The 15,740-nt window shown below is 47.9% G+C and overlaps 1 protein-coding gene across 1 annotated transcript in view; it reads left to right on the top strand.

Annotated features, from left to right (window-relative positions):
* LOC146200224 (uncharacterized) overlaps positions 1 to 4,883 on the top strand; it is a 66,010-nt gene extending 61,127 nt beyond the window's left edge. The window contains exon 4 of the mRNA XM_084592302.1: positions 4,744 to 4,883. Coding sequence (XP_084448428.1) covers positions 4,744 to 4,883 — 140 coding nt within the window. The remainder of the gene's footprint in view (positions 1 to 4,743) is intronic.
* Positions 4,884 to 15,740: the final 10,857 nt, after the last annotated feature.

The raw sequence follows: 15,740 nt of genomic DNA on the forward strand, positions 1-15,740 counted from the left end.
CGCACTTTCCGCTCTTCCGACATGTTTGGATCTGAGCGCCGGAACAAGAGCTAGACTATAAGTAGAATATCGGCCTTTTCTTCATGGAATGTGCCAATAATTGCCAGCTGAAATTCTGCTTTGAACGTGTCCTTTGTCTGCAGGCGAGATACATGATTGACGTACTAGGTCCTCGCCGAATCATCTAGAGCATGGCGCATCTTCGAGTTCACGTCCCAGACATTAAAGGTGGCCACCCTGTCGAACTGGTCCAGCCAGTCCTCGGCGTCTTCCTGAGGAAGACCATGAAAGCGAGGGGGGTATCGCTGGTGAAGCAGGACATTGGCAGCTATCTCTTGTGCGTTCATAATGATAGTCTGTGTGCTTGTAGACCATAGATCAGCAAGCAGACTGAATTCGGGAGATAGGCCACGTAATCGCCGGCTGCCCTGATGAACAGGCGTTTCTATACTTGGAGTGCGTCCTTAGCTGCAGTCGCGGCTTAAATGGGGCGCCCAGTACATAAACGATCTATCCCGCAGTTCTCCACCAGCTGCCACATTACCAAAAACGCCTGTGAAGGCCGCAGAGCCGTTAACACAGAGAGCCAGGTGTTGGCAAAGTCCAGGAACGTACTACTGTCCGAGCGCGAGAGACGAACTTCGTCGTCTTCTGCTTCTCTTCCTTGTCTTCGTCACACTGGCATCAATATATATACAGGGTCTTGAATATTTGGGGGCTGGGATTTAAAAAATTTCTATGCAAAATCTACTGCCCCATTCGAGCTGAAATAACGTTCACAAAGTAGCAAAGTATCGTCTACGTTATCTAGTAAGTGATTCAACATCGGTACTTGCCTAGATTTTCCGAAATCGAGAAAAACTGCTCTCGGCAGCGTGCACAATTTTCGCAGAAGAGAGTCGAAACGCTGCTTTGACATGGCACGTCATCTGCCGAGCAGTGAGGCAAGCTCCAGCCCGACCGTTAGCATGCTTGCCTCGCTGCCCGACAGATGACGCACCATGTCAAAATAGCTTTTCGACTCTTCTGCGAAAATTGTGCACGCCGCCGAGAGCAGTTTTTTCTCGATTTCGGAAAATCTAGGCAAGTACCGATGTTGAATCACTTATCAGATAACGTAGACGATATTTTGCTACTTTGTGAACGTTATTTCAGCTCGAATGGGGCAGTAGATTTTGCATAGGAATTTTTTAAATCCCAGCCCCCAAATATTCAAGACCCTGTATATATATATATATCGCGTCTTAGTTGAGAAGGGAGGTATATATATATATGTAGAATGTCGCACAAATTTACCGATTATCTATTTTATTCTAACAGTTTCGGACCGATAGATAATCGGGAATGTTGTGTGACATCCTGTTTGAATTTACCTCTGGCCCATTAGTCACAATATATATATATATATATATATATATATATATATATATATATATATATTTGTTTGTGGAAAGTGTACGTACTATGGCGTTGTTGGATGCAGATGCCATCATTTCTATTATAAGCCTCGCTTTTAAAAACTGCCTTGGTCGTAAAATTATGTTTGGTTGGGATAGTGCGGCGATATTGTGTGGTGTTGGTGGCGAACAGCTTAACCCACTTGGAGTCTGTTCCGTGAATCTTGTTATTGCCGACCCCACATTCCGAACTGAATTCGCAGTACTTGCTCGATCAACGCATGACGTAATTCTTGGACTCAATTTTCTGGAACAATGAAGGGCCACTCTCGATTTTCGCAATGGAGACATTTCTGTGATCACTCGAACTGAATCTGCTTTGTGTGAAAATTCGTGGACCAATCCCAGCAAGCTTTCGGTTTCGGATGACATAGTCATTCCTGCAGTGTCAGCAGATGACAAGTTGTTAGTTCAAGCTGTGCCAGTGATGATTTCAATGCTGTGGTTGAACCACTCACCCTCAACTGCGCGAAGAAAAGTATTCTTATTCCCCGGTGCGTCATCTCAGTCATGAATGGCCATTCTTCTTTGTGGACGACTAACTGCTCTAACGAACCTCTTGTATTACCACGTGGTCCAAAACTTGCCAACTTTGACGAAGACGCTTTTAAATCAGTGACAGTGATCAGCACAGACAATTCCCAGCCTACAGCATGCGCAGAAGAAAATAAGACAAAATTAAAGCGCCCAAATCATTAAAACCGTTAAGGAGTTTTTTGGGGCTTTGCTCCTACTTCCGGCGTTTTGTTCCGAAGTTTGCTGCCTAGCATATCCCCTTACTTGTCTTCTGCAAAACGATGTGCCTTTCAAATGGACTGCCGACTGTGACTCCGCCTTTCGACAGGTAAAATTTATTTTGACATTAGGGCCTGTACTACACCACTTCTGCCCATCAACTCCAACAGAACTTCACACTGACGCCAGCGCAGTTGGAGTTTGTGCTGTGCTCATAGAGCACCACAATGGCGATGAACATGTCGTTGAATATGACCAAGGCTGAGCGTAATTACACTGTAACTGAACAGGGATGCTTAGCTGTTGTTCTCGGTGTGCAACGGTTTAGGTCATATGTTAATGGATGTGCATTTAAAATTATAACGGACCATCATTCCTTATGTTGGCTTGTAAACCTTCGTGACCCCTGTGGACGACTCGCGCGGTGGGCTTTGCGCCTGCAAGAATTCAATTTTACTGTGTCTTTTAAGAGTGGTCGTAAGCACGGTGATGCTGACTGCCTGTCAGGGTTGCCGCTTGAAACTACTCATTGCGACAATGAGATCTTAGATGAATATATAGCTGCCATCTCTCCAAGCTTCCCCGATGTCGGTGAATTCAAGATTGCACAGCGGAACGACAAGGAGTTGGCACCGCTTTTTGATGCAGCAAGTTCCCGGAACCCTACGACCTCATTCTGCATTCGTGACGGTCTACTATACAGGAAGAACTGCTCGTCAGCAGGTGCGCGGTTTCTCCTGGTAGTTCCTACAATATTTATGTGTCATGTTCTTCGGGTAATGCACGACGATGCCACAGCTGGACACTTGGGTTTCGCCAGGACATTGCACAGGACTAAGACGCGTTTTTATTGTCCGGAGATGTGTCAAACTAATCAGTGTTATGTGGCCAGCTGCCTCCAGTGCCAGCGTTTCAAGCACCCAACCTGCTCTCCGCCGGGCCATCTTCAGCCTATAACGCCGCTATGAACCCCATTCGAACAGGTGGGAATAGACCTTCTAGGACCATTTCTGTGATCCTCCAACGGAAACCGCTGGGTCATCGTGCACGTAGATTGCCTTACGCGGTACTGTGAAACTGCTGCCATACTGTCAGCCACTGCTTCTGATGTCTAGGCCTTACTCCTACGGTCCATCATTCTTCGACATGGGTCTCCTCATGTGTTAATAAGCTACCGTGGGCGACAGTTACAGCAGAAGTTGTAAAGGAACTTCTTCGCCTCTGCTCATCCCAATTTCGCCATTCAACTCCTTACCACGCACAAGCAAACGGTCTTACCGAACGCACCATTCCTACCCTCAGCAATATGCGCGCAATGTATGTCTGTCGACTCTCGCCACAAAACTGGGACGAAGTCCTTCCGTTTATAACATACGTATTTAGCACTGCTAGGCACGAAAAGACAGGCTACAGTCCGTTTTTCTTCTTTACGCGCGACCGGCACGAGCTACTCTGGACACTTTTTACCTTTCTCACTCCCTGCTGAAACTTTACTCGTGCATACTCGCTCTTTGGCTGAAGAAGCTCGTCGACTCTAGACTTCGCACTCTTGCCTCCCAGGAACGCTACAAGAAACGCTACGACAAGCGTCATCAAGATGTTAATTATGCCCCTGTTGATTTGGTGTGGGTTTGGAATCCGTAGCGTAAGCGCGACTTGTCCCAGAAACATTTGCACCACTATACTGGTCATTTCGTTGTACTGGAACGCCTCAGCGCAATAAACTTTGTAGTCTCTCACCTGACCACCCAAGGTCGTCGTTCTCAGAAAGCTCAGGTAGTCCACGTGGCCCGCATGAAGCCCTTCTATCAACGTGAACAACGTTGACTCGCCCGATGGGCATCATCTACAAAGATGGCAGTGTCACGCACTTCCCGCGGTCCTTATTGGAGGAAGATGAGGTTTGGCGAGATAAGCAGAAAAAGAAGAGGAAGCTGGTTCTGCCCGCTCCGGTGTGCTAATCTCCAGCGGATCCTAACATCTGTGTAAATAAACCTTGTAACAATATATATATATATATATATATATATATATATATATATATATATATATATATATATATATATATATATATATATATATATATATATATATATAATATATATATATATATATATATATATATATATATATATATATATATATTACGTGGTGACAAGCAAAAAAGACAGCACGACATCACCATAGGGTGAAGGATGATTTAATGATTGGCCTAGCGCGAGAGCTCCTCTCCCGCCCCTGCCAATCATCGTAACACTTCCCGGGGCAACCGAGCTGTCATCTCGATTGGTTCGCTTGAAGTTGATGGGGACGCGACAGTGAGGATGTTCAAGAAAAAGCAGGAGTGAATGACTTGCTTGCCACCACGATGTCTGATGCGTGGGTGATCCACCTCCCCTGGAGCTGTTCAACGATCCGTCACCAGAGTCCATGAAACCGATGGCTCGAGGTCATGGCGGGCTGCTTGGGCGAGGATTGCGTGTTGGTGTCCATCGGTTCCTTTCGGGTTCGTCGTCTCGGTTCTTGTTGGTGTGTTTGTTCTTGTCTTCAGGTCCGGGCTGGGGGCTGGGCGGTGGTAGCTGGTACGGTCTGGGCTGGAAGGGCTGGGGCGAAGCTGCTCGGCGGTGTCCCAGGGCCCTGGGTCGATGGTCCCGACTTACATATGGCATCGATGCACCAAAGAGAGGATGAGGATGACCTACCCCGCATCTCCACCAAAATGTTTCGTGGTGACAAGAAAAGAGGACAGCACAACATGACGATAGGATGAAGAATGATTTATTAATTGGCCGAGCACGAGGGCTCCTCTCACGCCACTGCCGATCTTCTTTGTAACAATATATTATAAGGGTACGTTCAATCTCAGGACAGTGTTCCGATCGAACGTCCAACTAGCAAGTTGCGTCTTCTTTTTATCTGACGTCTTCTTTGTAGTACGTGCCTTTCGACATACGGTCGTCTTCTTTGCGACCATCACCGAGTGTTGGTGCGACTCTACAATTATCCCCAGGGGAAAAAGGAGGCATCCTGCCGACTCATGGCGTCGACACAACAGGCGAATCATAACAGTGCTTGAGGCGGTCAACATGCACTGTTTCACGCCCGCGACGACGCATATCTGGTGTCCTTGCAAGCGGCTTTATAACGTAGTTCACCGGAGAGGTCTAGCAAATAACCCGATATTGGCCATAATATTTGGAAGCAAGTTTGGCACAGAGGCCGGATGGGGTGGCAGGAACTCAAAGCCACACGAGGAAGTCTGTAGTGTATGAAGGAGCTGCACAGGTCGGTGCACGAAGGAACTGCTGGCTACCCAGGCTCTGGGTTGTAAATAATCGGGCCAACTGGCGACAATCATCTGTACATGCTGACGTTTGAGAGACTGTGGTCGATTCTGTGGTGTCAAAGCGATAAGGGAGTACCGTGTCTATAGTTGAGGAGGGAGGTATATATGTGTGTGTGTGTGTGTGTGTGTGTGTGTGTGTGTGTGTGTGTGTGTGTGTGTGTGTGTGTGTGTGTGTGTGTGTGTGTGTGTGTGTGTGTGTGTGTGTGTGTGTGTGTGTGTGTGTGTGTGTGTGTGTGTGTGTGTGTGTGTGTGTGTGTGTGTGTGTGTGTGTGTGTGTGTGTGTGTGTGTGTGTGTGTGTGTGTGTGTGTGTGTGTGTGTGTGTGCGCGCGTTGCGTGTGTGTGTGTGTGTGTGTGCGCGTTGCGTGTGTGTGTGTGTGTGTGTGCGTGTGCGTGTGCGTGTGTGTGTGTGTGTGTGTGTGTGTGTGTGTGTGTGTGTGTGTGTGTGTGTGTGTGTGTGTGTGTGTGTGTGTGTGTGTGTGTGTGTGTGTGTGTGTGTGTGTGTGTGTGTGTGTGTGTGTGTGTGTGTGTGTGTGTGTGTGTGTGTGTGTGTGTGTGTGTGTGTGTGTGTGTGTGTGTGTGTAAACAGGATGTCACACACCTTTACCGATTATCTATTTTATTCTAACAGCAGTTTCGGACGAATAGATAACCGGGAAAGTTGTGTGACATCATATTTGAATTTAGCTCTGGCCCATTAGTCACAAGCAAACCATCTCTATATCTATAGTTGCGGTAAATTAAGAAAGGGGATGTTTATTTACAGTGCTGTTGCAGCGGGAGAAGGTTTTTGTTGTTCTCCTCTTAATTTGATGGCACATACCCACACAGGTGAAGCCTACTAGCCCCCAGAAACCAACCCTTCTTCCTCTTCTTCTGACACCATCACAATCCTTCATCGTCGTCAGTAGCGTGACATTTCCCCCCTACTCAGCCGAAGCCCTCTGGGCGTGTTCGTCAGTCGTGCGAGGCTGACACGGCTTCAAGCGGGCAACATGACATACTTCATTTTTGGCAGACCGACGACCCGATGCTGTCAGGCGGGCAGTTAAATCACATAAAAGGCGCATACGTTAAATCACTGATGCGTTTGACAACCCCATATGGGCCGTCATAGTGGGCCAAGAGTTTTTGATGTAGGCCGCGGCGCCGAATCGGACGCCACAGCCAGACTAAACCGCCTATAGAGTACGTGACACGCCAGTGACTGCTATCGTATCGTACTTTAGAACGTTCTTGTGAAGCACCAGACCGTAAGAGGGCAACTCTTCGAGCTTCTTCGGCGAGACAGAAGGTCTCAGCCAGGCAGGGATCTTCACTGTTTGAGAAGGGCAGGACAGTATCCAGGGATTAGCGTGGCGGTCTGGCAAACAGCAGGAAGAATGGACTGTACCCAGTCCTCTCATGCGTGGCGGTATTAAACGCATTCGTGATGAATGGTAGTATAGTGTACCAGTTCTTATGCCCTGCATCCACATACATGGCTAGCATGTTTATCAGCGTTCTGTAGACGCGCTCAGCCAAGCCATTTGTCTGGTGATGGTATGGCGTCGAATGTCGGGACGTTACGGCCCATAAACGCATGAGCTCTTCAACAACATCAGCAGTGAATTGTCGATTCCGATCAGTGATGACAATCCGTGGCAGCTCGTGTCGTAGGATGACTGAGTGCAACAGGAAAAGCGACACCTGATGCGCCGTTGCAGATGGAAGAGCGGCGGTTTCACAGTAACACGTGAGATAGTCCACGCAGATTACAATCCAGCGATTTCCATCCAAAGACTTCGGAAACGGACCTATAAGGTCAATGCCTACTTAATCAAACGGAGCGGTCGGGGTATTCACAGGGTGCAGCAAGCCAGATGGAGTTGCAGTGGGACGTTTGTGGCGTTGACATTGCTTGCAACTGGCAACGTATTGTTCAATCGTCGAGCGCATTCTGGGCCAGTAAAATCTTTCTTGAGCACGAAGGAGTGCTCGAACTTATCCCAAATGCCCAGAAGTTGAATCATCATGCATGCATCATGCATATATATCTTACAGCACCTTAAAAAAATACATAGAATTTTAATTGCACGTGCCTACTCCGCGACGCTCAAGAAAGTGTTGGCTTCTGTTAATATTTTGTTTCTGTGTAAACCCTACTGCGACCAAATGTATGTGAGATTCCTTTCACGGATATGCCATCAGTCAATTATTACACCATTTACGCTTACTAATTATTTTAAGAGGCCCGGCACTTTTTATATGTATATAGCATTACAGATTATATGGCTATAGCATTACTGCAGATTTTGCGACTTGGGATACGTTGATCAAAAGTGTCATCTACTGATAGAGCTCGCCAATATTGTGCCCAACAGCCTGTCCATCATTTCTTGTCCCTGCTAAGCAATTATATCTTTATAATTACTGTTATTTTTATGAACACTAAGGTCATCGTTCTTGATTAAAGTGGCATATCTGGTGACGAAGGCCAGATCATAAACTCCCCAATTTTTTCTCTTACCTCTAGCTCAACGTTTGGCTGCTTCTTTGCTAGTTCTCTGCACTCCCTCGGCAAGTCTAGGCTAGTTGAGGATATTGCCACCCTGTGGTCACAGAATCTTGCACTTGAACATTGTTCACAACAATGCCACAAAGGGCACACAATTGTATTCTATTTATTTTGTGCCACCCCCCACCCTTCAGGACATCCCAGGCGAAGTTTTAGTTGCTTCAACTGCGGAAGAAAGCACTCATAATAGTCAACATTTTTCATTCTACAAGCTACCCTCGTACCTCCCGCAGCTATTCCTTGTGCCAGAGTCGCGTATGCTCTTCATTTTCCTTTTGCTTCTTGTCGTCCTTCGCATTGAAGAAGCCCCTCATTACACTGTACCGTCTTTTGCCAAATGTAACCCGGCTTCGGGGTTTACTTCTCATCCATGTAACAGAACCCTTATAGACCTGAATATAAAAAATAAAAAAGCCGACCACAATTCGAACCATATAGGTGATTTAATACTTAAGATGTCCAATGAAGGCTGTAATGCACGATCGAGAATCAAGTCTTACACACGGGTTTTTTTTTTTAGAAAAGACACTTCGTGCTGCTCTTTACCGATTCTGCCTTTGCTCAGTAGCATTCAACAACTTGGTCATCACACTGGACGCGAGCTCTTATTCTTGCACCGCCTTCAATCGGCACCACTTGTTAGGCGCACGACGATAAACGTCATCCGTGTCGTTAATGTTGTACAGCTCTTCATATCGTCTGTTATATCCTTGATGGTGAGAAATCACATACCTACTTTTCGTTTGTCTGCTACTCCAAGATGTTGTAGTACGAGACCGGCCTTTGGCGTCCTATGTTTGAAATGGTTTATTAGTCATTTGTATGATCTTCCTTTGTGCTTATCTCACTAAGCCCTATGATATTCCAATTAATGCCCGCTGCTTTCTTAAGTCGCCCGGCTAGGCTCATCTCATGCTATAAAGATGTAGCGTCAAGCGCCTGCTGGTTAATATGTCCAGTGGTTGCCTCCGCAGAGCCAGAGACTCCGGCCAGCCTTCGCTGCATTATAATTCTGACCGCCTCTCTGCTCAGTTGCTCCTCAACTGCTGGGGACTGATTATAGATGATTAATTAAAGCATTCACGCAGGGGTCGCAGCACATTAATAGACCTGATCACGCCAAAGACTATGTTGTCATCTCTGGTCGCATCGTAAGTCTCGTTATTCGATTTCAACGATGCAAAGACTTCATTTTTTTATCCCGTGGAGAATAGCGTGGCACTGGGTTTCAAGCTACGGTCATCTTGCATGCGAGAAGGCTGCTCGGCCTTAATGTCATTTCTGTAAAAGCCAATGTCGGTGCACCTTAAAACCCAGGTGGTAGAAATTAACCCGGAGCTCACCACTACTGCCCTTCATTTCCTCTTCCTTCTTACGCTCCCACTTTCCACCCTTCACTTACAGTGATTAACCGCGTTATTCACGAACACGCCTTCACTCGAACTTCTACTCCAAGCGCCCATCGAGAATTATTTTTTTTTTCAACGATCAAGCTCCACTTGATTCACTCCTCCAGCGGCGGAGAAAACTTAGGTTTTCTAGAGAATCTCGAGTCGGCTACCTTGGCCGCTGTTCGACAGCCACTCCACTTGTAAACTTAGTGGACTTCGCTCCATTAGCTCGCTGTGTGGAGTTAGTTCTACCGGTATCGCAAGCTTTTCACGAAAGGGGATAGAACAAGGATGCACCGAACCTTTGTCTGAAGCATCGGTTCAGAGTGACAGCCACCCGGAACTTCTCGCACGTTATCGTTTTACGGGCGCGACCGTGGCTGGCATCACGCCGTTCCTGCCGCTCCCGCCGAACATGCATACCCGTGATCAGCTGGCGACTGCAGTGCAGTCGTTGAACATCGCATTACTCGTCTGTAGCGCGGAAACATTTCAAGCGTCACCGGATAATTGAATGTTTCGGAGCCTACCGAGTGCGCATTTGAGGCGCGCATTTGATAGCTAATGGTGAGCCTCCCTTGGCCGCACTCGAGCGGCGGCAGTGCGCGCTATCCGCAGCTCGTCCTGCGCATTGCCCCGCGCATGGCGGCGTACTTCAAGGAGAACAGCTTGTGGCATGTAGGAAGCTGGGGGGAACCGGAGGCGCGGTGGAGCTGTGCGGACTGAGCTGCACCTCACGCCGCCTCAGGGTACGTATTTGGACGTGCGGCGCTGTCTAGGGAGCGCGTTGGTTTACTGTGCCTCTTCTGTCCACAAAGACCAATATTCCACGATGAGCACCCATTACCCAAGAGCATTCACATAAGGTTAAATATCTATAATGTCATTTAAATGTAGGCAAGGCATGACAAATGCCCAAGTGACCAAATAATAAGAAGCGCCCATACGTTATAGTACTTAGTCTCTTGAATGACACGGCTGTTAGATATCCACTCCTACAGTTTTCAGGTTGTCGGCTCTGCATTTGGTACTATGCGCACGCCCACATTTTCTCAACCTCAGCATGTAAGGGGTGTTTTATGTACAGATGCAATATTAGTTTTGAAGCGGAAGCTTCACTACACGAGATAGTTCGAGCCCTGAGCTCTGCACAGTTTTCACCTTCAGGGAGATTTAGAGGACAAACTTCTGTGTGAAGCCTCGTGGTCGTCATGCGGCTTTTAGGCATACTCACGTCATGGCCACCAAGTGGTCCATGACTACTGTCAAGGTCGAGCCATCGGGTATGCGCAATTTTCACTTTCAGGGCAATGTAGAGGTCAAACTTCTGTGTTAAGCCTGGTGGTCGTCACGTGGCTTTTGGGCATACTCACGTAGGCCACCAAGTTGTCCGAGACCACTGTTAAGGTCAATGTCAAGCCATCGGGGATGCACGGTTTTCACCTTGAGTGCGATTTAGAGATGAAACTTCCGTGTTAAGCCTGGTGGTCGCCATCTGGCTTTGGGGCAAAGTCACGTAGGCCACTTAGTGACCAGCGACCAGTGTAAAGGTTAAGGTTAAGGTCGCGTGAGGTGAAATTAGTATGACGGGGTTGTAGAGGGTGCTAGAGAGGCGATACGTGAACAAATAAGAGCCCCTGGGCTCCTGCCTAGGTTACAACACTCGAGATAAAAGAAGACGAACACCCTGCTACACCAGCGCGTCGGAACTCGAAGAAGGCACATCGTAATGAGGCCCTGACAGGCTGCGCGCCGAAGAGACCGATCATGAACGGGCTTTGCGTTTAGAGAAACGCACAATGTGTTTAATCCAAGTGTGACCGTCAACTTTCGCTTCCTTCCAGGGTTAGCCAAAGTTAAACCACCAGCTTATTTCTTGTTTAATTGTGGGACGCTTAGAAAGCCATGTTTTTGTAGTCAAAGTACGTCTTGTGCGCTCTTAGGGGCGCTGAAAAACGTTCCACCCTACCGCCACGCGACCAAAGCGACCCTTCATCACATTCAATGACGTAGTGCACCCTTTATAACTTCATCATGGTGGAATAGTAGTTAGAAGACAAACTTGGTGTCCTTTTTTTCTTGACTTTTATTTACTCGCAGCCGGTCAGATCAAGACGTTTGAAGGTTTCTTTTCTGACCTCTCAAGAGCCATTTATTCAAATTGTCGCTGAAAAGTCAACTATAAAAATAAATTTCAGAAATCTGGAACCACCTCAAAGGTGGCCAAGCAGACAAAATATGCTGCTGTGAAGATCATCCTGCCAGATGAACGCCTTGGCGAAGATACCGAAGAACGCCCATTGTTATCTTCACGTCGTCCGGGAGCATATCAGCCGTTATACATTTCTGATACGGGAGAAAGAGAATCGCAAGCAACAAACGCAAAATTAATTTTAATACTCATATACAAGGTGCTCCAGCTATCTGCTGCCCATAATTTAAAAACGAAACCTAAAGCATCCAGACAACTGAGTGTTAAACGTCGCCTGGCTCTAGCATGCTGCATCTATTTTTGTTCTTGAAAATCTAATTATTAGTAAAGACTAATGATATAACTTCTTTATTATTCATTGAGCTCCAAGGCGCAAATGAAGAAGTTGCAGGATCCTTTTGAAAAATAGCATTGTAGTGAAATGTTGGTATTTACGAAAAGTAGCTTGTTTTCCAGGCTTCTGGTGATAATCCCAGCTACAAAAAAAAAATCCACGTGATATCGGAGCATTTCAGCGACCAAAGACGCGTCTCAAAAAGGAAATTTTTTTAGTACACTTATGTTCAGTTCCTTAATGTTCAGCGCAACAACGTTAATGAGGTCCTGTACGCAGCTCGCATGACAGATCATCGTTAGTGTGTGCGCATTGTGCTCTAGCTTCATCATTATTTTATTTTTTATTTAACTAATTATTTATTTATGTAGATTACACCTCAAAGGCACCAGGTCTAAGGTATTACACGAGGGATAGCGGCATAAAATCAAAGTTATACATTAGTCATCAAACATAAATTATTTTCTCTATGAACTTTTTAAGAGACTGCGAATTGGAGTGGAGCACGGCTTGAGGGGGAAGGTCATTCCCAACTTTCGCAGTCTGGATGAAAAATGAAAACAGATGCGCAGTAGTGTGGGGAGATAATGGATAAACACTTCTGTTGTGGCTGACACGTTGCCAAGTCCCGTGAGAGGGCAGAATTACGGAGTTGGATAGCTGTGAATTATAAACTTTATAAAGAAGACAAAGTTGAAAGATTTTACGTCGATGAACGAGAAGTGGCAGGTTAGCTTGAGCCTTTAGATTAGATACGCTAGTGAAGTAGCTGTAGTTAGAGAAAACAAAGCGGATGGCTCGATGTTTTACTGATTCGAGCTCTATATACAACTATATGCAACATATGATTATTGCGGGTCCCAAATAGCGCATGCGTATTCTAAGTTGGTCGAACGAGGGTTAGGTAGGCCATAAGTTTTACAGAGGCAGAGGCAAATTTTGAATGACGGCGAAGAAAGCCAAGACAGCGGTTAGCATCGTTTGTGATGGCAGTGATGTGGTGATACCATGAAAAGTCCTGCGTTAAGTTAATGCATGAGTATTTACAGGAGGAAGCACAGACGATTACTGAACCAAACGTTATATGATTAGGCGGAGGGAAGTAATGTTTTTGAAGAGGAGATATGACAGATGTTTTGTTAGTATTGATTGACATTAGCCACTAGTTACACCAGGATACAATGGGACTTAGATCGATTTGTAATACGGTTATGTCGGCAATAGTATTGATAGGGTGATAGATGACACAGTTATCTGCGAATAAACGAATGTTAGACGATATGTTATTTGACTAATCATTAATGTAGATTTTATTCGCCTCTACAACGCGCGTGCTTGGCCTAGGATCAGACTCACGATCAAAGGGTCCCACACGGGACGTTCCATTTCTATCTCAAAGCAGCTGCTAGTGAAGTCACGTAACTTGGCCTTATGGCGTCGCACAAGGAGCCTACCAATCAGCCCCCTGCCATGTCACCTGCCAACTAGCAGCTTCCAGAGTTGTGCTGATAGTTTTCCGCTCACACTCCTGGTCTGTACAAAGGGCTTGAGGGTGACGAGGCTGCGGATGGCCTAGCCTTAAGATACACGACCCAAGCAGGCAACCTCTTCAACCTTACCCCTTCCTCCTGCCTAAGGAGAAAGATTGCTTTCTTTCCGAGTACAGAGACAAGTCCTTTCTCTCCCACACAGCCGACTAAACGTGGGAGAGGCCAAACTAACTATAGAACGCCACTTTACTTGATGTGAACAGAATGAATACCACTTTCTTGGATCAACATCATGGTGTCTGCCCTTGGTACTGCGAGACCAGATCACCCGATACCACTTCACTTGCGGTTGCTCCGGCAACATGTTTTTTATTTTCAGGTTATTTTTCCTTAAAAATGATTCCACAACTAAATCACCAGTGATCAACTTGACAAATAAAGAAGAAAAAATAATCCGCAATTCTTTCCTCCATTTCATTGACTGTTGGCTCTCAAAATATTGCCACGTCCCTAGCGCCGCGCGACTGCCTTGCTTGGTGCTGACGACGACGAAAGGTTGGTTGGCTCGACAGGCGCGCTGGTGCTGGACACTCATCGCAGCTAGAAGAAAACCTTACTCTCGGATCTTACCTTCACGGTACCGTGTAACTGCACGTCTCCCTGTCTTGAGTCGTGGCTTGAGTCGTGACACTGGGAGGTGCCATTGATGATCCCTTCTCCTGCGGACGACACGACGTGGCCGCTTCTCGTGACCACTCCAGTTCATCGTGCGAGCCGGTGGCTCCGAGGCTTGCCCCCCGAGACCTCCCTCTTGATGAAGAGCCCCTAGCTTCCACCCTAGCTATGGCAACGACACCGGCCGCTCATACCATGACTATCCCTTCCACCCCTTCGTCCTGCCTCATCAGTCAGACCCCACGCACCCCTCAGTCACTCCACGATGAGCAGTTCGAACACACCGAGGACTGGCTAGCTCACTACGAAAGGGTCGCGAAATTTAACGGCTGGGACGACGCTGCAAAAATTCTAAACTTCTACTTCAGCCCTGAAGCCGCTCCTTGGACGTGGATCGAGAACCGCGAGGCCACATTCTCTACTTGGCCGGCCTTCCGAAGCCAGCTCCTCGGTACAGACGCCAAGAGTGACCGCCGGGAGAATGCGGAGCGTACCCTGATCTCTCGAGTTCAGTACCAGAACGAAGGGGTCACAATGTACGTTGAAGATGTCATGTGCCTTTGCCATCGCGCCGATCCGTTCATGAGTGAAGAGAAGAAGGTGCGGCACCTGATGCATGGCGTCAAAGATCAGCTTTTTTTCTGGCCTCGTACCGAACCCGCCCACCACCGTCGCGGTGTTTTTGGCTGAAGCTGTGGTCATGGAGAAACTGCTACAGCAGCGATGCAGTCAGTATTCTCGGCCACTGAATTCCCTCTCCGCACTACCGCCGACTAATCGCGCCGACTACAATCCTGCGGCAGAACTGAGCTCCCTTCGAGGCCTCATTCGCACCGTAGTTCGCGAGGAGCTGCAGCAACTTCACGGGACATTTGCCCCAGGTCCGGCTTTTCTGGCCAGCGTCATCCATGAGGAGGTCCAGAACGCACTCACGCCACCGGTAAGTGCAGTCCTTCCACCGCCTCCCCCCCCCCCCGGGCCTCAGCCAGCCGATGACTTATGCTAATGTCACACGTCACTCAGACTTGCTACCTACCCCTTCGCCTTACACGCCACCTCAGGTCGCTGTGCACGCTGCGGAACCGCTGCCCCTCTGGGCAGATCGGCGCCAGTCGCCCCGGAAGACTGATCTCTGGCGCGCTCCAGACAGCCGTCCTCTCTGCTACCACTGTGGCGAGGCAGGTCACCTCTACCGGCGCTGCCCTTATCGCCAGATGGGCCTGAGAGGTTTTCCCCCCGACAGCCCTCTTCCATGACCTGGTCAGCGGCCTCAGGACATCGCCGAGTACGTCACCCGCCAGCGTAGTCTGCCACATTCTCCTCGTCGCTCTTCGCCCTCTGGGACACAGTATACCGCTGGACGCCGTGGTTCCTCGAGCCCTCGTCGGGAAAACTAACTCCGGCGACCTTTGGGGGCGAGCCGCCGCACAAAGATTCGCCGCAAAGCTTCCACCGCCGCACCGCTCGATTCGCCCCGACGTCGAATACCGAATTCCTGTCCAGTTTTCGCCGCACAGACCAAATCGCCCCGATGTCGTCCACATC

Source organism: Amblyomma maculatum, chromosome 2, assembly GCF_055883805.1.
Source record: "Amblyomma maculatum isolate TAMU_Amacu chromosome 2, ASM5588380v1, whole genome shotgun sequence".
Taxonomy (NCBI): domain Eukaryota; kingdom Metazoa; phylum Arthropoda; class Arachnida; order Ixodida; family Ixodidae; genus Amblyomma; species Amblyomma maculatum.